At 39.7% G+C, this 25,481-nt stretch overlaps 2 protein-coding genes across 5 annotated transcripts in view; one reads left to right on the top strand and one right to left on the bottom strand.

The window, feature by feature from the left end:
• The window catches only part of DRP2 (dystrophin related protein 2), a 68,610-nt gene extending 45,910 nt beyond the window's left edge, over window positions 1-22,700 (top strand). Inside the window, exon 23 of one of the 2 annotated variants that reach the window (XM_072743435.1) lies at window positions 22,474-22,700. In XM_072743435.1, the coding sequence (XP_072599536.1) occupies window positions 22,474-22,595 (122 nt within the window). In that variant the 3' untranslated portion in view covers window positions 22,596-22,700. Of the gene's footprint in view, window positions 1-6,167; window positions 6,440-22,473 lie in introns of those variants that run through there. The other variant, XM_026006592.2, reaches the window with a different exon arrangement.
• On the bottom strand, window positions 1,790-20,899 carry TAF7L (TATA-box binding protein associated factor 7 like). Of its 3 annotated transcripts, none has more exons than XM_072743438.1 (13): window positions 20,631-20,899; window positions 17,387-17,454; window positions 16,374-16,452; window positions 14,933-15,066; window positions 14,149-14,275; window positions 13,848-13,903; window positions 10,317-10,358; window positions 9,378-9,525; window positions 8,943-9,056; window positions 7,890-8,159; window positions 7,559-7,671; window positions 6,141-6,200; window positions 1,790-2,630 (listed from the first exon to the last, which is right to left on the bottom strand). In XM_072743438.1, the coding sequence occupies exons 1-13, from the start codon at window positions 20,875-20,877 to the stop codon at window positions 2,586-2,588; spliced, it is 1,503 nt and encodes a 500-aa protein (XP_072599539.1). In that variant the 5' UTR covers window positions 20,878-20,899; the 3' UTR covers window positions 1,790-2,585. The 3 variants fall into 3 exon arrangements, with proteins under 3 accessions (XP_072599539.1, XP_025862380.1, XP_025862379.1); XM_026006595.2 differs by lacking the exon at window positions 20,631-20,899 and adding an exon at window positions 19,904-20,076; XM_026006594.2 differs by lacking the exon at window positions 20,631-20,899 and adding an exon at window positions 19,422-19,945.
• Window positions 22,701-25,481: the final 2,781 nt, after the last annotated feature.

Consider the following 25,481-nt stretch of genomic DNA (forward strand, 5'->3'; position numbering starts at 1 on the left):
GTGCCACAGGTTGCCACTGAAACTAAAGGGGCCCGAGGACATGCCATGAATGGTGGGACCTCCTGTTGCTGAGTAGCCAATTCCACACTGCTCTACCCTCTGGGGGTGGTGGGGCAGGCCTAAAGTCTGGTGCCTCACTCCAATGAGGGAGGCAGATGAGAAACCGCCTCCCAGAAGCTTCTCTAGAGATAGGGAGGTGAGTGAGAAATGGTCTTGTAGCGACTTCTCATGAGACTGCCTATCTTCCCATGTTCCGGGAGGCTCATGGGGCATTCTGCCAAGGCCTGCGGCAGCCTGCACACAACCCTTGACAACGTGGCGGCCTATGTCAATATGTGCAAGGTCGGCAGGACACCAGCATGGAGCAGTTCCCCTTCCAGAAAACCAGTGTGTGTTTTACACTTACTGCACATCTCCGTTCAAGCTAGCCGAATGCTGAGGGCTCGAAACCCCCATGTGGCTAGTGGCTACCATGTCGGACAGCACAGGTCTGCGACATGCAAGATTCAGGATTACGGGACCGTAAAAAACGAAAACTTCCTGAGACATGATATGTGTGTACATGCGTGCTTGTGTGTGTGTGTGTGTGTGTGCACGCACGCGCGCGAGCATGCGAGCGTGGTGGGGGTAAGGTGAAGGGTCAGGGTGGCAGGAAGCCTTGGGTGACTGGAGGGCATGGTGAAGCAGTTGCCCTGGGTTACAGTGAGATGTGGTAGCAGAGGGCTTGGAAGGTGACTGCCAACATGTGGCTTCGCCCTTGCCTCTTGCTGTTGTCTTCCCTACCATCCTGCCTCTCAGCGCGGTTCTGTCTGCTCCTGATACCACGACCTGAGCCCAACCCAAGAGTCAGATGCTCAACCAATTGGAGCCAACCAGGTGCTCCTGAAAAAAAATTTTTTTTATATCATGATTTTCTAAGATTATTTCTTTATTCATGAGAGACACAGAGAGACACACAGACATAGGTAGAGGGAGAAGAAGACTCCCTATGGGGAGCCTAATGCAGGACTCAATCCCAGGACCCCAGGATCACAACCAGAGTCAAAGGCACATGCTCAACCACTGAGCCACCCAGGTGTCCCATCACCTTGGTCTTCAAGCTATCTTCTAACTACTCTCCTAGTCTTCATTTTGTTTGCCCTTAACATGTCTAGCTCCCTTCACCCCACTTCTTCTCTGCATTTGCCCCTAGCATTCCTTGCCTTCTACCCTCATCTATGGGCCTTGCCCATACATATTGATCTGCTCTTCTCTGCCTCTAGCTGATTAACTTCAACTGGGAATGGGAGCACTAGAAGTGGCCCAGAAAACTTGGTAGTTCATTTCCTAGAGCAGCACCAACTTTGTCGATTGGGACTAGATCTGGGTCTAGCTGGACTACTTCCAGAAACCCCTCAGATGCCTCTTGGTCATAAGTATTATCACCCTTGATTTCCAGATGAGAAAATACTAGAGCTCTAAGAGGTGTAGGGACTTTCCCAAGGTGAACAGCAGAACCAGGATTCCAACCTTGTGTTCTTCCCACTACAATGTAATGAGATTCGAATATTGGAGCTGCCATTTTTATCACTTCTCTAGACACTTTCTCGAAATCCCAGTGCTATATGGTTAATAGGAGACGATCTGCTTAGTTCATTAGAAGTTATCCCAAGGGCTCTTTAGAAGGATGGCCCAGTACTGGCACCATCTTGTCATTTCCTAATGGTAGTTTATTGCCTGTATCTCCAGTTTTCTTTTGGATAGGAGTACAACCATCATGGAAGCAATTTAATAAAGTGACAGCAATCCATTTAAAATGAGGAATTTATTTATTGCTTAAAGAACACAGACCAGCAAACCTTAACAGTACAGCAGAAAAAAACAAACCCATCCAGGGTTTTTAAGGGAGTCTTCATAGGCATCACAGGTATCTGATTTTTCCTAATCTTTTCTGGTGGGGATTTCAATGAAGAGGCTCAGAATATAGATAACAGCTCAAAATTTCATCTCTGCTCTAACTATTCTCTTAGCTGGCAAATAATAACCAGACACAACTTATAAACACAACAGAACAAAGCTAACAGCAGCAAGAAATCATCCCTGAGCAGGAAAGCAGCCCCTATCACCTAAACAGAGACAGGACACAACCTAGTGCTAACTGCTGCGAGGTAGGCACTTAATTCACTGTGGCAGGTCCTAGCCTTTGGTAGAAAAGATTCGTTTTGTGTCTTAGGAAATATTTAAAATTTATAGGAAAAGGGAACTGGAAACATATGCAAATCAGCTATATAGCCTTCAGGCTAGAGTGTCTTTGGCAAGCATGGCTGGATCATTTGATGGCATCAACACAACAGAAGCAATATAAGCAATTCTCAAATTGATAAAGAGAAGCAAAGTTCCATATTGAAGTTGGGTTTTTAGGTCTACTATGTTTTTATATTCTGTCCCTTTCTACACAACCCTAAACTTCAGATATGACTAGAAAACAAAAGTTCAGATAAACAAATACAAATGACTCAATGAAAGGGTCAGAAACACATACAATTTCATCTAGTCTTCAGGCTGGATAGTGAATCCAACGTTCCTGTGCCAGAGCGAAGGCTCTCTCACTTCTCCAAAAAATATTTCAATTGTTCCCGTAGGGAAATGAGCTGTAGGGAGAGGTGGAAAAACATGAAAAATTCATCCAAAATCTTAAGTTCCATTACTTGACCTAGAATTTACTTGAATGAGCCAAAGAGAACTACTGTAACTTGGTATTTATAGGGTTATCTTAGTCTTGCAGTGTTCCAAAGAACAGTGCCACGGTCAGTCGAGTGCTGCATGCTGCTTTCTTTTATGGTGCCAAACTCATAAAAGGAAGCTTTAAAATTGAATATGCTTAAAAATTCAACATGCTTGCTGTTAAGACTGTGCTTCTGGGAAAAGCGTACAGAGGGATCACTGTAGCCACATTTGAAGAATATAAAGCAGCTGGGATAGCCTTCACTCCCACGGAACACACCAGATCTTAAACCAAGTCTTAGCTGCTGCTTCTTGCCATGTTATGCTAGATACTTAAGAAACCGAGCCGGAGACCTGACCAGTCAGGAGTCCTGATGATGTTCTACTTATTCTGATTCTTTCTAAGTCAGAAGTCCTGAACCTTTTGTGATGTAGGATTTAATTTCTTTTTTACTTGAAATGGCAAAGTGACCAATAACATTAAGAGAGATATTACTATCTTTGGGACAAAGATTGTTTCTGAGTGTTACTCAATTTAGGTCACTCTGTACCAGTGTAGATTTTCATTCTGTGAAAATGAAAGGACAGAGCATTATAAAATGATTCTATGCTGCACATAACCTACCAAATTACCAGAATTGCTTCCTACAGTAATTTAGAGGCTCTTTACACTCATATGCTGACGTGATATCAACTGCTGCCTGCTCCAGTTCTTTCCCCCTTACAGGCTCTTCCTCTCACCACCTCCAGGTTCAGACTTCTGGCTAAACAGTCGACCTAACTCATCTAAGCCTCACAGCTTCAATGATCGGTTCTCTGCATGAGCCAACCTTTACTCTTCCATTTGCAAAAGTACTTCCAAGGCACCATGCTTCCAATTTGACTCATGAGCCTCTCCACCCTCAAACCCTCGCCACCCCTAATAATTCCCTTCCTGTTGTGGTCTGCTAGTGGCATACCATTTACCAGTCACTCGGGCTTCGGACTCCTCCTTGTTCTCCTTTTTGTCCTGTAAATCCAATCAATTGTTAAGCTCTGATTCCTTCTAGCACTCATATCTTCCTCTAGTCTCTCTCCACTCCAATTCCTCCTACCTACTGCTGGCAGAGAAGTCTTCCTGAGTTATTCCCCAGCGAGAAAAGCTTTGATGACTCATGATGCCCTCCACCAAAAATCTCAACTCTAGCCTGTCAACAGCACCCCTGAGCTATAGTACTTTCTATATAGAATGCCCTCCTTTCCTTATATCTTTATTAAAACCCTACCTTTCAAGGCTCCAGCCAAACATCATTTCTCCACAAAGTCTTCCCTCATCTCTATGGACAAAAGTGACCCCTCATTCCTTTAAATTCCTGTCTCTCTCATGGATCTCTCTCCAGATGGAGGCAGAGACTGGGCTGTAAGTATTTTGTAGCTCCCTGCAGAACCTAGCTTAAGGCGGGCACCCATCTACACTAAGTGAGCTAACATAAAGGACTGTGAGTGAATAAAGTTTATGGCTACGTTTCTGTGTTGGAAGTAGCACTCCCCAATACTATTTAGATGGACGGAAACAAAGATGTTTGGTGGGTCCTAAAGTAATTTGGCATTAACTGTTCATGTGGTTGTTTTAAGTAGTACCTGGTTAAGTGATTTGCTGAGGGGAAGGGAATACACAGAATTCCCCTCGCCTTGCTGGTCTGAGGAGTGGGGATGAGGGATGGTGTCTCCACCTTAAAAGCCCCATGCTAAGCCCATCATCATATGGCCTCCAGTTTCTTTGAAATTGTGACCCTCAGTTTTTTAGGGCTGAAGTCAGCATCCATTTTCTGTACAGCCAGTTGACCCTCACTTATCCCACATTACCCTCTTCTCTTTTCACTCTGTTCATTCTCTCATGGCTTTAAATAATACAGTTGTTCCAGTTAGAAATCTGGCATGCATCCTTAACACTTTCTTCAACACCCACTAATTGATCCAAGTCCCATCAATTCTATCTTTAAATTACATTCTCCCATATATGAATGTTTATGGCAGCATTATTCATGATAGCTAAAAAGGGGAAACACCCAAATGTCCATCAATAGATGAATGGATAAACAAAACATCGTATGTATGGTATGGTATGTACATATGGTATGTGCATGCATGTGCACATAGACACAGACACAGACAGACACACATACCACTGAATATTAGAATATTATTCACCCACAAAATGGAATAAACTACTGATACATGCCATGATATAGATTAACTTTTAAAATATTATACTAACTGAAAGAACCAGATAGAAAAGACCACATATTATGTGTTTCCTTTAAATAAAATAAGCAGAATAGGAAAAATAGATTAGTAAAAAGTACATTTGTGATTGCCTAGGTCTGGCAGGTGGGAGGAATTCAGAAGAAACAGGGAGTGACTAGTAATGAGTACAGGTTTCTTTCTGGGGTGATAAAAATGTTCTAAAATTGATTATGGTGATGGTTGCACAATTCTGTGAATATACTAAAAGCCACTGAACTGTCCAATTTAAGTGTGTGGCATGTGAGTCATACCTCAACAAAGCTGTTATAAAAACATTTTTATTACAGTTAAAAAATTCTATTCTTCCCATATCCACTGCCGCCACCTTAGTTCAGGTGGTCATCACCTCTTATTAAGACTACCACACAGCCTCCTAACTGGCCTCCCTGCTTCTAGTCCTGCCTCCCTATAATCCATTCCCCAGATAACAATCAGAGTGATCTTTAAAAAGTGTAAATTAAATGTGACTCTCTTGCTTAAAACTCTTCATGGGTTTCCCACTACACTTAAGACTAAAACCCATCCTCCTTATCATGGCCTGCAAGGGACCATATGCTATGGCCTCTGCCTACTTCTGCAACCTTAAGTTAAGTCACTCCCTTCCTTGCTTTAAATACTCCAGAGGTCCTCCAAGAGGCCAAGTTCTTCTCCAATGTGGGACCTGGCATATGCTTCACCCAAGAGGCTCTCCATTCCCTCTTCGCCTGGACTTCTCCTGTAGGTCAAAGCTTACATATCACTTCCTCAGAGAGGCCACTCATTTTAATTCCATTTAATTCACAACTCTTTTTATACAAATAGCACCACTGATTTTTTTCTGCTTCACAGCACTTCGTGACTTGCACTTTTATATTTGTATGATAATTTGCTCACTGCCAATCTTCTGTGGTAGATAGTTAGCTCCATGAGGACAAGCACAATTATCTGTCTTATTCAACACTGTATGGACATCTTGTGCTTTTCACTTAATAGGCATTCAATATCTGTTGAATGATCGAGTTTTCACAAAAATCTTTCCAGCCTGCTACCCTCATTTAAAATATTTGGCCGTTACTACTTATGTGAAAGGAACAGCAGAAATGACATTGGAGATGGGGTGGGGATTCTTTGTATCAAATGTTTTCTGGTTGATTCAAAAACTCACTTCTCACCTGCTCATTTTTTTGTATTTCCTGTAGCTGAAGCTGCTCCAGCATAGACTGTAAATGATTCTGGAAAACAAATTGTATAAATGATGAATGCTGAGTCTCAAGGGAAAAGAGAATCAAGTGAGACAAAGAGTTTGACAAATGGTTTGATAAGAAAATGGTCAGTTGTAACAAAAGAGCGCTATTTTTAAAGGATTTGGAGTCTAAAAACTGTACCCCCTAACTACAGAGCCATGTCATTTGATTGTATAACCCTACACACAGAATTTTTTTCTTGCCCTAAAATAAATGGTTAGAATGCCTTCATGTTACCTTTTTCTAGTTTTAGCACAAATCCTTTGACTATGGTGAACTATTTAAAAAGCTGGCTTGGAATTGGATGCTGACTCACTCATTTCCCTGCACTAGGTTAGAATATTACTATTACTAACTAGTACTTCATGCAACAGCATAATAATACCATACGGGTGTATCTTTCACAGTGTGCCCGCATCTATTAGATCACTTGGTTATTCTAAAGGACAAAACTCTAAACAGGTATCATTCTGTGTCACGTTGCTCCATTTTGATGACTACAGCTCTCCAGAAAATGAAATCTGGCAATGAATTTTCCAGATGCTTCAGAATTTCCCTTACAATAAAAAAGCATTCAGGGGCAGCTGAGTGGCTCAGTGGTTGAGCATCTGCCTTCAGCTCAGGTCATGATCCTGGGGTCTTGGGATCGAGTCCCGCATCAGGCTCCCTGCAGGTAGCCTGCTTCTCCCTCTGCCTATGTCTCTCCCCCTCTCTGTGTGTCTCTCATGAACAAATAATAAATAAAATCTTTAAAATAAGCATGCAAACATGGCCTAAACATACATTTTCCTTTGGTTGAAATATGTATTAACAAAAATAAAGCAAAATATTTATTTTTCTTCAGGCATGCATCATAACATTTAGAAATGAATTTAGTTAATTTTCTTTTACTGCAATGAATACATTTTGGTACAAACAACAGGATTCAATCTATGTCTTACCACTTGCTGTGGTCCTTGGCAAGTTACTTAACTTCTTTGAATTTCCAATTCCTTATCTATAAAATAGGACTAGTGACAGTACCTGTATTTCAGGAATATGAGGATGAAATGAAATGATACATGTAAAATGGTTAGCTCTTTATGTGCCTTTCTTATGATAAATGTTCAATATTGGTGATTATTATCTCAGGCCTCCTGGTCTCTTCCCAAAAATGCTTATGTGAGATGATCAAAATTACTCAGGTAAAAGGAATAGGGCTATGTTTTATTAGGGGTTTCTAAGAGGCTCTTTAGGTGTGCAAATGAATAAGAATGCTGCACAGAGACAACATGAGTAGAGACACAAAGAAAGAATTTTGAAAGTAAGATATCAGGATATCTTTATCCCAGCCAGCAAGAATTTACCTTGAGCGTCAGGTTTTCCACTTTCATTATGAGATCCTTCTGTCTTTGTGCTTTGCATTGAATCTCTTGGAGCTTTCTCTCCATGTAATGAATCTGCTTCTGAATATCCATGACTAACAGAGATAAACAGAAATTTTATCTAAACAGAGCCTAAACTAGTGGGCCGAGATAAAAATAAACTAAAACTCCAGTATACATCTCAGCAATAACTTCTCAAACTTAGTCCTGCAACTTCTCAAACTTAGTCCTGCATCTAACATGTGTTTAGAGTCAATTTTCAGCACTGCCACCCAGTCTGTCTCGCCCTTTTGGTTTTTCCTTTATAACTTACCTACTGAACTGGCTTCTTCCTTTGCCTCATATTGGCCAGATGCAAAGAACCTGGCCTGTAGCTCCCTTTCCAGATCCTTTTCATAATCTTCCTCCTCTTCCTCAACTTCATACTCATCACCATAGTTGTCCTTTTCTTCATCCTCCTCATCCTCATCCTCGTCGTCACCATCATCCTCGTCTTCATCGTCATCGTCGTCGTCGTCGTCATCATCATCATCATCACTGTTACTGCTAGAATCACTGGACATCTCCCGAAGCATACCATATTCTATTGGTTTTAAGGAAGAGAGGAAGGCGAAACTATCTGAATCTTTTCTATTTTTTAAAGATTTTATTTATTTATTCATGAGAGACAGAGAGAGTCAGATACACAGGCAGAGGGAGAAGCAGGCTCTTTTGCAGGAGCCCAATGTGGGACTCCATCCTGGACCCCAGAGTCAGGCCCTGAGTCAAAGGCAGACGCTTAACCGCTGAGCCACCCCGGCATCCCTATCTCAATCTTTTCAAATGACTCCCACTCTAGCTGCAATTATCCTCCTTCCCCTCAAATTCACCAGAAACCAATGCATTTTATAAATAATTTTCTCGAAGGAAGATTATTCTCAGGATCCCCGGGTGGCTCTGCGGTTTAGCGCCTGCATTCGGCCCAGGGCGTGATCCTGGAGACCCGGGATCAAGTCCCACATCAGGCTCCCTGCCTGGAGTCTGCTTCTCCCTCTGCCTGTGTCTCTGCCTCTCTCTCTCTCTCTCTCTCTCTCTCTCTCTCTCTCTGCATCTGTCATGAATAAATAAATAAAATCTTAAAAAAAAGATTATTCTCTTCCCAGAACAATGAGGGAACTAAATGCAAAACACTAACATTCATTCATGTATTCAATGATCAAGACATTTAGAGTATCTAAGAGCCCAGAGGCATTTAGAATACCAGCGATGGATGAAATGACAAAGGCCTCCTTTTTCTGTGATTGGCCAGTGAGTCTATGGAGAATGGCTTTTCACATAGTCAACACCTGTCCTCTCTGAAGCTCTTATTTTGCTGCTATAAACCTACCTGACAAGATATGACCCTGCATATAGTCACTTAGCCCTGGGGACATTGCAAAACCCGGGATGGAGCCTTGACTTTCAATTTCCTTGGTTTCATCTTCAGCAATGACTTCCCATCCTGAAAGGTAGGGCAATCAAGGAACAAGTACAAAGAAAGAAGAAGGTACAGTTGGAAAGGAAGAGGCACTCTGGCTGAAAATGCTATTTAATTTAGTCCAAATTCTATCTGGATTCCTAGTATGAAGAAGTACCTTATATTGAGTCACGCATGTAAATACATTTCTATCCTGTGAGTTTACTGTTCCTAGCTAGGAAGTAACATTTCCCAAAATCCTAAGTTTTACACATCAACAATTGCACACAAATACGTGAGGACTTGTCAGCAAGTGCATACGGGCTGGAACAGACAACACAGAAAATAATTAGTATGAAAGGATACGAGCACTGACAGCTTCAGCATCTGAACACAAGAGTCTTTTTACTTCCTTTTCCACATCAGGAGATTCAATGTACTGAACCAAAGTGGGGGAAGGCGGGATACCAGTAAGGTCATTTAACATCCTGTGTTTTCCAGGAATGTCCTTGTCCTACAAACAAATGAATTCAAATAATTAGGCTCTTCAATATACATCCAACCAAATTTCTACTTTAAGCAATGCTATTTACGAAAGAATCTTTATACCCACCAGGGTCTAGGGTTTTTGTAGTAAACTTTTTTTCACCATTCAAACAAATTACTTGATACATTTAATCTTTTCAATCTGCAATTCTGTGTTAAAGACCTCTCTCAGAGGCACAACCTTAGGTCTCAGTTATTAATTACTTGCCCTTATCCATATTGGCAAAGAACTACAATTCCTTATTTGTTCTTTAGAAGTAATTTCGCCTAACGATCCAAATTCCCAGGGTTTACTTCTTCACATCTTTATTGTTACAGATTTTCCTATAAAAACTGGGTCTTAGCTACATGTTCTCCTTTAAATACAATTTTAGACAATTATCTCCACAGCAACCAATTCGTCATGCCACAAATAGAAATTAGAACTTTGCAGGGGGGAACAAGCAATTGCAAACAACTGCTGGTAAAAGCAAACACTGGCTTCCAAGAAATGGCTTTTAAAATAAGTATCAGAGAAAAAAGCAGATTGGAATACACAGTCACTAGCCAAATTGTATCTTTTCCTCTAGGAGTTATCACACATTGAACAATGAATCCATTTTTCAATTAATCCAATTCAGCTTACATGTATGGCAGTGGCAGATGAGAAGGAAGGCTTAAAAATAACCTTTATGATTTCTTTGATTTGCTTCAAAGTAATAAGCTATTGAGGAAAACATACTAAGGGTAAACAGTAAAGTTACATGATGATTGCTCTACCTCAGGAAAGCTGATTTCTTCAATTTGTTTGAAATCAATGAGCTATGAAATAAAACACAATAAACAGTGAAGTTATATTATGATTTTCTACTTGATTAAAGCTTAAAGAATTCTAAAAGTATTCTTAACTTAGTTTTACATTTAGCAGGCACTCAATAAACGCTGTTGACCAACATTATAAAAGCCAAGGCAACTGTGTTCATAGACTGATTCAACATGGTAAAGCTGTCAATTCTCCCCCCAAATTGATCTATATATAGGTTTAATGCAATTCCTACCAAAATTCTAACACGGTTTTCCATAGACATAGAAAACTTTTTCTTGGGGCATCTGGGTGGCTCAGTGGTTGAGCATTTGCCTTCGGCTCAGGTCGTGATCCCGGGGTCCTGGGTTCGAGTTCTAAATTGGGCTTCCCGCAGGGAGCCTGCTTCTCCCTCTGCCTATGTCTCTGTCTCTCTCTGTGCATTTCCCATGAATAAATTTTTAAAATCTTAAAAAACTTTTTCTAAACTTCAAACTTATTCTAAAATTTATGTGGAAAGGTAAAGGCTCTAGAATGGCTAAAGCAATCTTGACAAAGAAAAATAAAGTAGGAACAGCCTTCCTGGTTTCAAGACTTCTTATATAGCAACACTGTGATATCAGTAGAAGGATCAACATACGGATCAACAGAACAGAATAGGGAAACCAGAAACAGACATGCACAAATATGCCCAAGTGCTTTTTGACAAGGTGCAAAGGCAATACAATGGAGGAAAGATAGTCTTTTAAACAAATATTGCTAGAGCAATTGGATGTGAAAAATGCAAGAAAAAAATGAACCTTGAATTAGGGGCACCTGGGTGGCTCAACTGGTTAAGCATCTGCTTTCAGCTCAGGTCATGATCCTGGGGTCCTGCTCCAAGGGAAGCCTGTTTCCCCCTCTCCCCCCCTTACATAGGTGCGTGCTCTCTCTCTCTGTCTCAAAAAAATTAATAAAGTATTTTAAAAAATGAACCTTGGACTAAAACCTACACCTTTTACAAAATTTAGCTCAAAAATGGATTGCTGGCTTAAATATAAAATGTAAAATTTGTAGAAAAAAAGAAATAGAAAATCCTCAGGATCTGGGCTAGGCAAAGAGTTCCTAAACTTGACACAAAGGGAAGATCCTTAAAAAGAAAAGTCAATACAATGGACTTAAACAAAAAACTTTCACTCTTTGAAAGAACCTGTGGAGAAAATGAAAAGATAAGCTATAGACTAGGAGAAAATATTTGCAAATTTCTACATATCTGACAAAGGACTAGTATTTGGAATATTAAAAGAGCTCTTAAAACTCAATAATAAGAAATCCATCTAGAAAATGGGCAAAAGGCATGAACAGATATTTCACTGAAGTGCAATATATGGATGGCAAAAAAACATATGAGAAGATGTTTGACATCATTAGCCATCAGGGAAATGCAAATTAATACCACAATGAGATCACTACATATCAGAATGGCTAAAAAAAAAACTAGTGACAAATACCTAATTCTGGTGAGGATGCAGAGTAACTGGATCACATGCACACTGCTGGTGCGAATATATAATGTTACAGCGACTTTGGAAATAGTATAGTAGTTTCTTATAAAATTAATCGTTCAAAGGGCACCTGCATGGCACAGTAGGTTAAGCATCTGACTCGACTTCGATTCAGGTCATGATCTCAGGGTTGTGAGATCAAGCCCTACGTTGGGCTCTGCACTGGGCATGGAACCTGCTTAAGATTCTCTTTTTTGGGGCACCTGGGTGGTGCAGTCATTTGAGCATCCAACCCCTGGTTTTGGCTCAGGTCATGATCTCCTGCATCGTGGGACTGAGCCCAGCATCTGGCTCTGTGCTTAGTTTCTGCTTGAGTCTCTCTCTCCCTCTCCCTCTGCTACTCCCTCTTCCACCTGCACTCCACCTGCTCTCTCCCTCTAAATACATAAATAAAGCTTTTTTAAAAAAAGAGATTCTCTCTCCTTCTGTCCCTCCTCCTCTCTGAAAACTAAACTAAACTAAACTTTCAAGTACCATACGACCCAGCAATCTCACTCCTGGGCATATATCCCAAAGATATGAAAACTTATGTTCACACAAAAACCTGCTTGAAATTTTACTTACAACAGTAGAAAACTGAAAACAACCCAGATGTCCTTCAATGGGTGAACAATTAAACAAGCTGTGGGACATCCATATGACAGACTACTACTCAGCAATGACAGGAATCAGCTATTGACGCGTGCAACAACTTGCACAAATCTTTTTTTTTTTTTTTATTTATGATAGTCACACAGAGAGAGAGAGAGAGAGGCAGAGACACAGGCAGAGGGAGAAGCAGGCCCATGCACCGGGAGCCCGACGTGGGATTCGATCCTGGGTCTCCAGGATCGCGCCCTGGGCCAAAGGCAGGCGCTAAACCACTGCGCCACCCAGGGATCCCCAACTTGCACAAATCTTAAGGGAACTATGTTGAGTGGGAAAAAAGCCAGTATTAAGGGTTACATATTGCATGATTCCATTTATATGACATTCTGAAAATGACAGCATTACAGAGATGGAGAACATAACAGTGATTGCCAGAGGTTAGAGACTGGGGGAGTGGGGTATAAGGAAGATGAGTGTGACTATAAACGGGTAATGGGGCACCTGGGTGGCTCAGTTGGTTGAGCGTCCGACTCTTTGTTTCGGCTCAGGTCATAATCTCAGGGTCTTGAGATCAAGCCCTGTGCTGGGCTCCACGCTCAGTGGGGAGTCTGCTTGAAGATTTTTTTCCTTCTGCCCCTCCCCCCATTTACTCTCTGTCTAAAATAAACACATCTTTTAAAAAATCTTTTAAAAAAAGAGCGAGATGAGGGATCCTTGTGGTGACAGAACTACATAGTATTTTGACTGTGTAGGTGCCCACAAACATACACATGGGATAAAACTGCACAGAACTAAATACACACACAAGTAAAACTGGAGAAATGTGAATAAGATTGGTGAATTATATAATATCAATTTCCTGTTTGTGATAATGAACTGTAGTCTTGCAAAAAGTTACAATGAGGAAAACAGGTTAAAGGGGACATGGTATCTCTTTTATTTCTTACAACTGCTTGTGAACCTACAATTATTTCAAAATTAAGTTAATTAAAAAATAAGCCAAGCCACAATACTCCTATAGCTTGCTCTAGGTTCTACAAGTCTGAGATAAGGTTAGGAATATAACCACAGTTCTCAATTCCCAGGTTCTAGATGGGTTCACTTTAAAACTAGATCTTGCAATTGAAAACTGAAAACATTAGCAGAAGTTTCAAATTCATGACACATCCAGATCCCTAAATGATCAGGTCTGTTTTTGTTAGTATATAGTCCCAATTGCTACCACACAGTGCCTGGCATTTAGGGATACACAATGAATGTTTATCAAACATATAAATGAATGAACAAATTAATCCCCAACTGATTGTCTCCCTTTCCTCCCCGCCCATAATCCTCTTCCAATCTACCCACTAGACACTGAAATAGCATGCAACTAACCTTTTTTGTTGTTTTGCGGAACCTTTTCTTTCTGACATTCTTAAGTGGTGGAGTAACTAAAATAAATTCAACATGGTGAAATGCATATATGACTGTTAGTAGTCACATTCTATCTGAATTTGATAAAGAGAAAGGTCATGCTATAAGCCACTGGCTCATGACATGACCTGTTCCTTTAAAAGTGTCTGGATGCCTAATGAACCAAACACCTAAGTGTGGTAACAGGTCCCTGGATCACAAGTAATTAGGATTTAGCAGATAAATGTAGTCAGCCAGAATGAGCAAGGGGCCAGTGACTTACTGCCATGCTTCCAGATATATTTTTTCTGTCTCTCTTTTTCACTTTTCCTGATTGCTTTGAGATCAGTAGAAGTAACTGGTTCTTCCGGAGAAGACTGGAGCTCAGCACCAGGAGTGCACACAAGCATCTAAATTTAACAAAGATAAAGAAGTTGACTTTGGGCCACAAATTTTGGATTAGTTATGAATCACGATCATCTTTACTACCAGAAATCCTGGAGCATAGAAATAAAGAGACTGTTAACTTGACGTTTCCAGAAAACCAAGTATTAATATACATGCCTATTCATTCTCTCTGTCTCAGCAGCATTGTATATGGATTCTGTGTTTTGTTTTTGTTTGTTTGTTTTAGTTCAAATTCTTACCACTGCAGAGGAAACATGTTAAAAACAAACATATCTTAGCATTTTGATTTAAAGACAAACAGGAAATCAACAATTAAGATGATGAAAAGAACAAATATAAATTTCCAGAGTTAACAGCATCTTGCTTTAGCAGAAAGTTCAGAAGAAGATCCCAGATCCTCATTTTTTCAGGTGAAAATCATTACAAATGGCAAACATAAACCTTTTTTATCTAAAAGCTATTTGGATAAAATTAAACAGTCAAAAGTTATGGATCAAACACCAAACCAGAACATGCCTTTGTATTCCTGTGCAATTGAGCTGGAATTAGAAATGATAAGCAGCCATTCACCAAGTGGGAAGGAGCACTGAAAGAGAGTAGGGAGAAAGGGACTCCTCAAAGAGTATAAGGGCTAGTAGATTAAGAAAACTCATTCATACCTGAGAAATATCTGCTGTTTTATAAAAAGTTTTTTTATCAACAGTTTTCAGACTTCCAATAACACATGGCAAATCAACCAGCTTTGCGGCTAGTGAGATTTCTTCTACCTCAACAATTGCATGACGTCCGTCAGCTGAAGAGAGGTAGGAAAAATTAAAGTTAACATCTTCCCAGTACATTCCTAAGCTTCCTAGGATTTGAGTAATGAAGACTTAAGTGGGACAGCCTAGTCTTTCAGCGAAACCTACTATTTCTCATAATGCTAGAATTGTGTATGTAATTAGTAACTTCCCAGAGAAAAGAAGGCAGGGTATATGTTTATGCTGCTTGATCAAAAGCAGCTAAGTTTCTTTGTAATCACTGTGAACTAAATGAGGATGAAGTGGTGTTTCATTCTCCTCCTGAAAGGCAAACTCCATGCAAGCCCATTCATTTTGACACCATTAGAAGCACTCACTTATGTCATTGTACCTGGATATTTTCAAAGGGTCAAGCGAAGGAAGGGTTGATCTCAGAATAGTGCTAGTAAAACTGAAGTTATAATCTCCACAAAGATAAGATTCTACACAATATCCATGCACCGTAGGAATATATATATATTCAGATACTGACAACTCTGACTCCTGCCCAGATGTCTCAAATATGAATGTCCTTTTTATTTTATTTTTTTTGAATGTCCTTTTTAACACAAGAGGATTCAAGTGTAATCTTCTAATATTAAGTGAAAAAGAAAAATGCAGAATGAGGTTGGACATGACTCATTTTGTGTCTTTAATTCTTTAAGGAACCTTTAAAGATATAGACGATTTAAATGTTGGTTGTGCATAAAAATTTTATATGTAAGGAAACGAGGAGAAAGTTATTATTAGTTACCTTTGGCATTAATGCTGGGGCATTGCAAAGGAGAGTTTCACTCTTCTTTTTGAACTTTTGTTTTATTTAAATTTTCTAACTATGAACTTGTATTACCTTTTTAAAAATGTCAATAAGGGCTATCTGAATGATGGTATTATAGGTCATTTTAAATTTTCTTCTTTATGTACTTCTCTGTATTTAAAACACCTAATAAATATCATTCAAAAGAGAAAGATATGCCACTTTCATAAACAAAGAACAGTATATTCATTTGTCATTCCCCTGGACAGTCAGAAGTCACAAAGCTTGTACGTAGGAGACAAAAATCAGGATACAAATTGCATAGTCAACTCCCATGTTTTTCCTTATACATACTATAATAATTACCCCAAATTACATAATTTCTAGTTCCTTTCCTCAAAAAAGAAGACATGAGAATGAGTTAAGCCTCTCTTAGAGTCTTTCAAGGCAGAGACCATATCCTGTTCTTTGCTACACCCTTAGTATCTAGTATAGTGTCTGGCACATGGCAATCCCATAATAAGTTACTGTTCAATGTATGGTAAATGGATATTAACTACTTACAAGATAAGTCAATTTTTAGTTTATCCTTCATGGCAACACTTCTGGAATGTACTATCTTCCTGACAGTAGATGCATGTTCCTAAAAAGGAGGTAGATTGAAAAATCAGAAGGATGAATTGTCTACTTGGCAACTAATAGATGTGTCACAGACAAGTCCTCTCTTAAACTAAATCTTAAACCTCCCAAATGTTAAGAATAATGCCATGCACTATGACATACTGTGCACTAAGTCAAGTTGGGGTGAGGCTGACTAGCCTCATTGTTGTTTCTTAGCTACAGTTAATGCCTTTTTCTTTTTTTTTTAATGCCTTTTTCTAGCTCTACATTCCTGCGTCTCACTGCTGCCCTTCAGTTGTTGCTAAGGAAAGGCTTAGCTGCAGTTTACTGGGTATATTAAGTAGCTCTAATTGGGAAAATACCTTTTTGAAACCTGTTTTTAATATAGCGTTCTTAGACTAAATACTACTTGAATGCAGGTATCAAAGGGAGAAGAGACACTAACACAATGTTAAGATGAGCTTCAAGAGCCTTGCATGGTGATGAATTTGAGGAAATAGTGATGGTCCCCCTTTAATTGCCCCTTTTGAGGTGACAGAAAGGATTTTAGAAGAGTCTTATCTTGGCTGTCCAGTGAACAGACTGTTAGCACCTCTGGTAAGTGACTGAATCCCTCACTGTCACAGCTGTTTGTCAGGAAATCAGCCCACATGATAGGCAGCATGTACAAGATGAAAGAAATTCAGCTAAAAGAGTACACACTAGGATAGGACTGTTTAATAGAACACGATTCCTGGGAAACAAATGTTCTTAGTTTTTATAGCATACCTTAAGTAGAAATGCTACAGAATCCAAGCAGAACTTATATGCAACTGATGAATTATTGAACACTACATCTGAAACTAATGATGTACTATATGTTGGCTAGTTGAATTTAAATTAAAAAAGAAAGGATCCAAGCAGAGCTAATACATATGTACTAAAGATATTTGGTCTGAGATACAAGGGTTTCTTACCAGAGGCAGACGCAATATAAACTGGTTCTCAAGTTCGTGAGGAGGTTCATCCTGGGTTTTACTCATCTCTGTTTGTGAGTTCATGAAAGCAAAAACAAAATCGACAGTGACCAAAAACTCATCTTGCTCCCTCTGCTGACCACTTCTGGTAGTACTGGTTACATTATACAAGATCTAGCCCATAATCCTCACTGGAACGATGCTTGCACACCTTGAAGTACCTTATTTGACATAACTTGATTATTTCTAAAAGTCATCTTATATCCCTTCCAATATATATGCACGTTTTCCAAGGATAGCCCAAATTACATGATAACCAATGAAGTAACAGCTGTTAGGAAACATGATTTAGTCGTCTTAATATTCTTAGACCCTTAGGTAAAGGACCACAATTCATCAACACAGTGGTGGCTACTGAAGCAAACTACATGCCTCTATAGGGAAGAGTGCCAACCAAAGGCCAAAATCATCCAAAACCACTGGCAGAAATGTTCTATGATGATTTGAAGAGAACAGCTTAATTTTTAATATTTCATTCACCTTAATGGATTGGTAGGAATTAAGCTAGTGGGAGAGCAGGTAGCTTTTACAACTCTAAAGTCAGCATCAACGGCTCTGAGCTACCTTGGAGAAAAGTCAGGAGTCCCGTTCTTATGGCTAGGCCATCTATATGAGCACACTTAAGTTCACAGAATAAACCCTTTCTTGAAGGGATAATATGAAATATTATAAAACCCAATTAATGAATTCATTATTAACACTTATTGTGTACATTCTATATGCTAGGAACTTCACTGAGTGCATTTGGTCTGTTATTTCATTTAGTTCTCACAACCACCACTTACTTGAAATACTCCAAAAGTTATATAAAGGAATATTTCAAAAACAAAACAAAACAAAAAAAAAAAAAAAAAACCAAAAAAACAACCTTTTGTAAAGTGAATAATCTCATCAACGTTCATCTTTATTTTTAATCTAATTTCCACCTATTTGGGATATATCTGTAAGTGGCTTGCATGTTGGATTTTAGGGCTCACACTGCTGAGGAAATTTTTTCTCACAGGGTGGAAAGAAAGTGCTATACATATATGAAACCTGACAAGGTCTTCCTATGCTTTTAGGACATCATGCTATACACCAAGTTATAAAATCTTATACCTTAAGTTAGATTAAAATCTCCAGATAGTCACAGCTCCTAATACTCTGTAAACCATTTGAATCTCACTTAAAAGCATTGGAATCGTTTTTAAAAACACATACAAGTGAGTCTGAGACCCTATTATGGTGAAATCATTCACCAGTCCTTTAATATGACTTCAGAAACTACCAGAAACGCATAGAAAGCAAGAGAGAGGTCAGCAGTGGAAAAGGAGACACCCAGGATGAGAGAGAGACAGATTATTTGTGATAGTCATTTCTTCTCTTCCTGCTTCATAGAATTATATCTATCTATCTATCTATCTATCTATCTATATAAATACAATACAGAAACTGAATGTAAACATAAGGGAAAAAATTAATTAAAATAAATGAAATTAAAAATCTTGGAGCTGGGCACATTGCTTAACAGAATGAAAAGTAGCAAATACAACATTAGGGGCAGAAATACAGATTATTTGAAGAACTAGCTGCTAAGCAAGATTTTATCAAATCAGAAGTAACCTTCAGATTTTTCAGCAGAACTACGAATAGAGCATTTTTGTTCGTTTCAGTACCTTTCTAGCATCTCCTCTCTTAAAGAATTTAAGAGTCGAAACAATTTCAGAGGAGATGGATAACCCTAGTTGAAATGAGCTTTAATTATTTAGAAATTTGGGATCCCTGGGTGGCGCAGCGGTTTGGCGCCTGTCTTTGGCCCAAGGCACGATCCTGAAGACCTGGGATTGAATCCCACATCCGGCTCCCGGTGCATGAAGCCTGCTTCTCCCTCTGCCTGTGTCTCTGCCTCTCTCTGTGTGTGTGTGTGTGTGTGTGACTATCATAAATAAATAAAGATTTAAAAAAAAAAGAAAAAAATCATTTAAAAATTTGTTACCTTCATTCACCCAATGAACCGGGTTATCGTATTTCTTTTAAGAAAAGGCATCCATTTTTTTCCCCAGACACTCTTTGATAAGTAATTAAACTAACAGGACTGCTCTCCACCATTTACCCCCAGCGCCGCCTCGTTGCAGCGCAGTCAGACCTGGCATTAGAATTATAGCTAGCTAGAGGGTGCCTAACAGCATGCTCCAGGTAGCACAAGTCAGCACAAGCCTAAATTGGTATTTTCTCAAGTTCACAGTCTCTGGCTGCAATCTGGAAGCAATGACCGCTCCATCCTTATCCCAGGGGCACTAAGCTTCCAAGGATGAGTCCAGCTCGTAGGATTTAATCCAATTTCCCAGGAAAGCTTCTCGCGGGGCCAAGGGTCCCCAGCCTTCGCGCCTCGCCGTCCAGGCGGGCTTGCGGAGCTAAGTGCGGCGCGCGGGAGCTGGGCGCTGACCCGCCAGGGAACCGTCTGACTGCCCGACTCACCCGCTGCTCGGCTGTGTAGCGCCAGGACCGGAAAGGCTGCGCGGGGGGAACCCGCCTCTCTTCCCTGGGTAAGGGGGGCGGGTTCCGGCGAGGGCGTGAGTGGGCTCACCGGCAGCCGGCGTGGAGGCGGGCTGCGGACCCACCGCCTGGCGACAGGTAGGAGCCGCGCGCGCCGCCCCTCCCCGCCTAGCCACGCCTCCGCGGCCGGGGCCCACTGGACCAGCGGGTGGCCTCGAGGCGGCGGCCGGTTCACCGCGTGCCCTGCCGGGGCAAGGAAGGCTGGAGAGGCGCTGAGCGCCGCGGGGACCTAACTGAGCAAAGCTTCAAAACAAAGTCCTCTCCTACGGGGCCGGGGGTGGGGGCGCACCTACGGGGCGGTACACGGTGGTATTTGTAAAAGGGGAGGCGCGTTTTGTTTGCTCCTCGAATCCGTTAGGTTTTACCGATTTGTCCTGTCCCTTGGCAAGGCGACCTCGCCTGGTGACAAATACGCCGCCACGCAAAGCCACTAAATAACTAGACTCCGTGCCCCAAATACTTTAACTTAATGAACTGCTCTCTTCTTGAGCGAGAGACACTACGGGACACCTTTCAGACGGGGACGCGCAAGTGATAAGCACTTATTTCACCTAAAGGGAGTCTCAGTTCAGATAAGCTTATCGCGGTTCGCTTCTCTCAAAGAATATCCATAACCTATGAGGAAAAATAAATAAATAAAGCCACTTACCTTTCCCTTCTTGTAAGTTTTCCACAGCAGTTGAGGTAACAACCTGGCTGCCGCTGTCGGCATCAGCTTGGGTGACATGGTCGCCTGGAGTTTGGGTGTCCCGGTGGCTGGCCTGGTCGCCAGCGGTTTCAGCTTCGTTGTCGACAGGAATTTGCGGATCTTCTGAGCTCGTTACTTCTGATGTTGAAGCTGTTGATGTCGAATCATTTTCTAACGGGCGGGGAGGCGGTACCTCAGGGTGCTCCATGGTCTACGCTCCTTGAGGTTGTAAAATGGCTTCCTATTTAGTCACGTGAGTTTGAAGCTTCCAGAACTTTCATGAAATGATGTCAAAGGTATCCTCCTTAAAGACGTAGGGATAATATTAAGGGACAGCATGGGTGCCTGTTAGAGATGATAGTGGTGAAATCTCTATTGCCTAATATATATCTAAACTTAATCGTAACGGATAAATATTTTTGGAAGACTAATTATTGTACAATCGTTTCTCCTGAATAAGAAAAACAATTTTTTTTTCATTCAGTGAAGCTAAATTATCAAAGTTTCAGATAGGCAGAATTATTTTGGTCCTTTTTGGAATCCATCCACTGATCTTTATATCAAGGGTTATAATACAAAATAGACCAATGAAACTTATTTTTCATGTAGCACAGCATATTCTTAAAGGCATTTGCATCGCAAAATAACTCTTTAATAACTCAAAGGAAAAATTCCATTTTTTTGGTAACTAAAATAGCTGATTGTGTTTTTAATCATATAGGCAGTGTGAATTATGTAATTAACTTTCCTTGTGATGGCTGCTAGGAAGCTCAGAACCAATTTTGCAGCCCACTTTTAACACCTGTGAACTTTGTTTCCATATGCTGATATCTTTTTTCCTAGGATTTTGTTTATTTATTTGAGAAAGAGACAGAGAACAGGAGGGGGGCAGAGGGAGAGGGACAAGCAGACTCCTTGCTGAGCAAGGAGCCTGATTCCAGGTTATATTCTGGAAATCATGACCAGAGCCAAAGGTAGACACTTAACCAACTGAGCCGCCCAGGCACCCTGGTATATGCTGATCTTTCTGTTATCTTAAATAACCATATTCTCTCCCAATCCCCTAATTATTTTTATCTTGTGCAGTAACATTGAAAGCTGCTTCAAGACTTTTTTTTTTTTTAATTTTTAAAAGTAATCTCTATACTCATTGTGAGGCTAGAACTCAGGACCCTGAGGTCAGGAGTCTACTGACTGAGCCAGGCAGGAACCCTTCAGAACTTTTTTAAAAAAGGAATCAGAGGGATGCCTTCTGGCTCAGTCAGTAGAGTGTGTGACCCTTGATCTTGGAGGTCCGGAGTTCAAGCGCCACTTGGGTGTAGCGATTACTTTAAAAATATTAAAAGAGGGATGCCTGGGTGGTTCAGTCAGTTAAGTGTCTGCCTTCAGCTGGGATCATGATCCTAGGGTCCTGGAATAATGAAACCCTGCATCAGGCTCCCTGCTCAGTGGGGAGTCTGCTTCTCCCTTTCCCTCTGCCACTCTCCCTGCTCATTCTCTCTCTAGTTCTCTCTCAAATAAAATCTTTTAAAAAACATTAAAAGAGTCAGATATAAATAGTATGTAAATAAAAATAGTACCCTGACAAAAGTGTCCTGGGAACATCCTATAGGTAGAAGGGTACATAGTAACTGCTCACTTAAAATTCAATCATCTAACAGACGTTAATTGAGAATCTCATTGCCAGATTTGATTTTAAATATTTATTGGATCCTTAAAATATGGTAAAAGTTTCATGGAAAGAGACAAATTACCCTTAAGATACAGGCATACATTTATGTGATTTTTTTTCCTTTGTTGCCAGATTTCCAACCCCTTCTTCAGGAAGAATGGAATGGGATGTGCAAGAAGGCAAAGGGCATGAAAATTGTGGTTTCTCTTGTTGGGAGAGAGCTGATCCAAGATGTGCCACTGATGTACAGATAAAAACCTATCATATACATATTATAATATTGTCAAATACATACAGATATATTTCTGGGCTCTGGTTTGTCATGTTGCTGTCTTTCCAATAAATTCTTCGGGACCCCATCCTCTCCCCCAACTGTGGCTTCGATCAATTTCATCATTATAGCACATACACAGTTTCATGTATTCCTTCAACAGAAATTTATTGAGTTATGGGCCAGAAACCATTCGAAGGCTAATAATAGCTAACATTCGTTGAGCACCTTTTAGATGCTTAAGCTCTTTGCTAACCGCTTGGTATGCATTATTTCATTCAACCCTTACAATTGCTCTATGAGTTTGGTGTAACTATGTTCCTGGGTTTTCTTTCCAGATAAGTAAACTGAGATCTGGAAAAGTTAATTAACTTGACCCATGTCACACATGTAGTAAAATGGTGGACCCAATACATAATTTAATCCCAGGTTCCTTGACTGTGTCTGTTTACAAAGACTTCCCCTATACAACTAGATGTACAGGTATTCCCCCATTTTCTGCTCCCCTACAGACCCTGGTAACTTCTATTCCACTTTCTGTTTCTATTAATTTGCCTATTCTAGGTACCTCATATAAGTGGAGTCATACAATATTTGTCCTTTTGTATCTGGATTCTTTCACTTATACAATGGGTTGGGAAGTATTTTCTCCTTGTATATTTTGGAATAGTTTGAGAAACATAGGAGTTAATATGTGTAATGTTTGGTAGAAGTAATCAGTGAGGCCATCTGATTTGAGTTTTTCTTCGTTGAGAGGTTCTTGATACTGACTTAATCTCCTTATTGGTAATAGATCTGTTGAGATTTTCTATTTCTTTATAATTCAGTTTCAGTAACTGTGTTTCTAGGAATTTTTCCATTTCATCTAGGCTGTCCAACTTGCTTATGTCCAATTGTTAATAGTATTCTCTTATAATCCTTTTATTTCTGTAAAGTCAATAGTAATGTCCTCAATCTCTTTTCCAGTGTTATCAAGTCTTCTCTCTTTTAGTCTAGCTAAAGATTTCTCAATTTTGTTGATATTTTCAAAGAATCTACTTTTGGTTTCATTGATTTTCTTTATTGTTTTTCTATTCTCCATTTTATTTATCTCTGCTCTAATCATTATTATTTCATTCCTTCTGTTAGCTTTAGGTTAGTTTGTTCTTTTTTTGTAAGTTTGTAGGTTTTTGTAAGGTTGTAGATTAAAGATGTTTCTAAATGGGCTTATAGCTGCAACTTTCTGTCTTAGCACTGCTTCTGCTATATCCCATAAGTTTTGTTATGCTGCATTTTCATTTTCATTGGTCTCAAGTTATTTTCTACTTTTCCTTGTGATTTCTTCTTTGGCCCAATAGTAATTTATTCTGCCAATCTTTCTTCCTTTTTGATTGAAAAATTTAATCCATTTGCATTTAAAGTAATTTCTAATAAGGAAGGACTTCTGATATTTTGCTATTTGTTTTCTACATGTCTTATAGGGTTTTTTTTTGTCCCTGATTTCCCTTTGTGTTTAGTTCTTTTTTTTTTTTTTTTTTTGTAGTGACACTTTTTGGTTCCCTTTTCATTTCCTTTTGTATATATACTCTATAGATATTTCTTAGTGATTACTATGGGAAATACATATAACATTCTAAAGCTATAAAAATGTAATTTTAATTAATAACAACTCGACTTCAATTATATAAAAAATTCTACCTTTATTTATAGCTCTGTCCTCCTCTTTATGTTATTAATGTCACAAATTATACCTTTATGTATTGTGTGTTCAATAGCATAGATTTATAATTATTGGTATGTATTTGCTTTTAAATACTGTAGAAGATGAAAAGGGGAGTTACAAACCAAAAATATGATAATACTGGCTTTTACATTTTTCTCTGTAGCTACCTTTGCACTGTTCATTAGTTTATCATATGGCTTTGAGTTACTGTCTAACGTCTTTTCATTTCAGCCTGAAGGACTCTGTAGCATTTCTTATAGGTCAGATATACTAGTAACAAACCAGTTTTTTGTTTACCTGGGAATGTCTTAATTTCTACTTAATTTTTGAAGTGTAGTTTGATACAGAATTCTTGTTTGACAAGTTTTTTTCAGCACTTTGAATATGTGACCCCATTGCCTTCTGGCCTCCATGATTTCTTTTTTTTAAGATTGTATTTATTTATTCATGAGAGACACACAGAGAGAAGCAGAGACATAGGCAGAGGGAGAAGCAGGCTACCTGTGGGGAGCCTGATGCAGGACTGGGTCCCAGGACCCCGGGATCATGACCGGAGCCAAAGCCTCAACCACTGAGCCACCCAGGTGCCCTGGCCTCCATGATTTCTGAAGAGAAATAGGCTGTTAATAATATTGAGGCTCTTATGTACATCATGAATCACTTCTTTGTGCATTCAAAATTCTCTTTGGCTTTGTTTTTGACCATTTGACTATAGTGTATCTTTATGGGTCTCTTGAATTTATCCTGCTTAGAGTTTGTTGGCTTCTTGGCATGTAGATAGATGTATTTCATCAAATTTGGGGAGTTATCAGCCATTATTTCTTCAAATAATCTTTATTCCCCATTTTCTCTGTTCTCTCCCTCTGGAAATCCCATTATGTTAATATGGGATTATGGGTTAATATGTTAATATGTTTGATAGTGTGCCACCAGTTTCTTAGGCTCTCTTAATTTTTCTTCATTCTTTTTTCTTCTTACTCCTGAGAGTGGATAATCTGGATTGATCTATCTCCAATTTCACTGACTCTTTCTTCTGCTTGGCCAAATCTTGCTCAAAACTCTCTCCTCTAGGGAATTTTTCATTTTACTTATGGTACTTTTCAACTCCAAAGTGTCTTTTTCAGTGTGGTACTGGCACAAAAACAGACACATAGATCAATGGAACAG

This window comes from Vulpes vulpes, chromosome X (genome assembly GCF_048418805.1).
Source record: "Vulpes vulpes isolate BD-2025 chromosome X, VulVul3, whole genome shotgun sequence".
In the NCBI taxonomy this organism is placed as follows: domain Eukaryota; kingdom Metazoa; phylum Chordata; class Mammalia; order Carnivora; family Canidae; genus Vulpes; species Vulpes vulpes.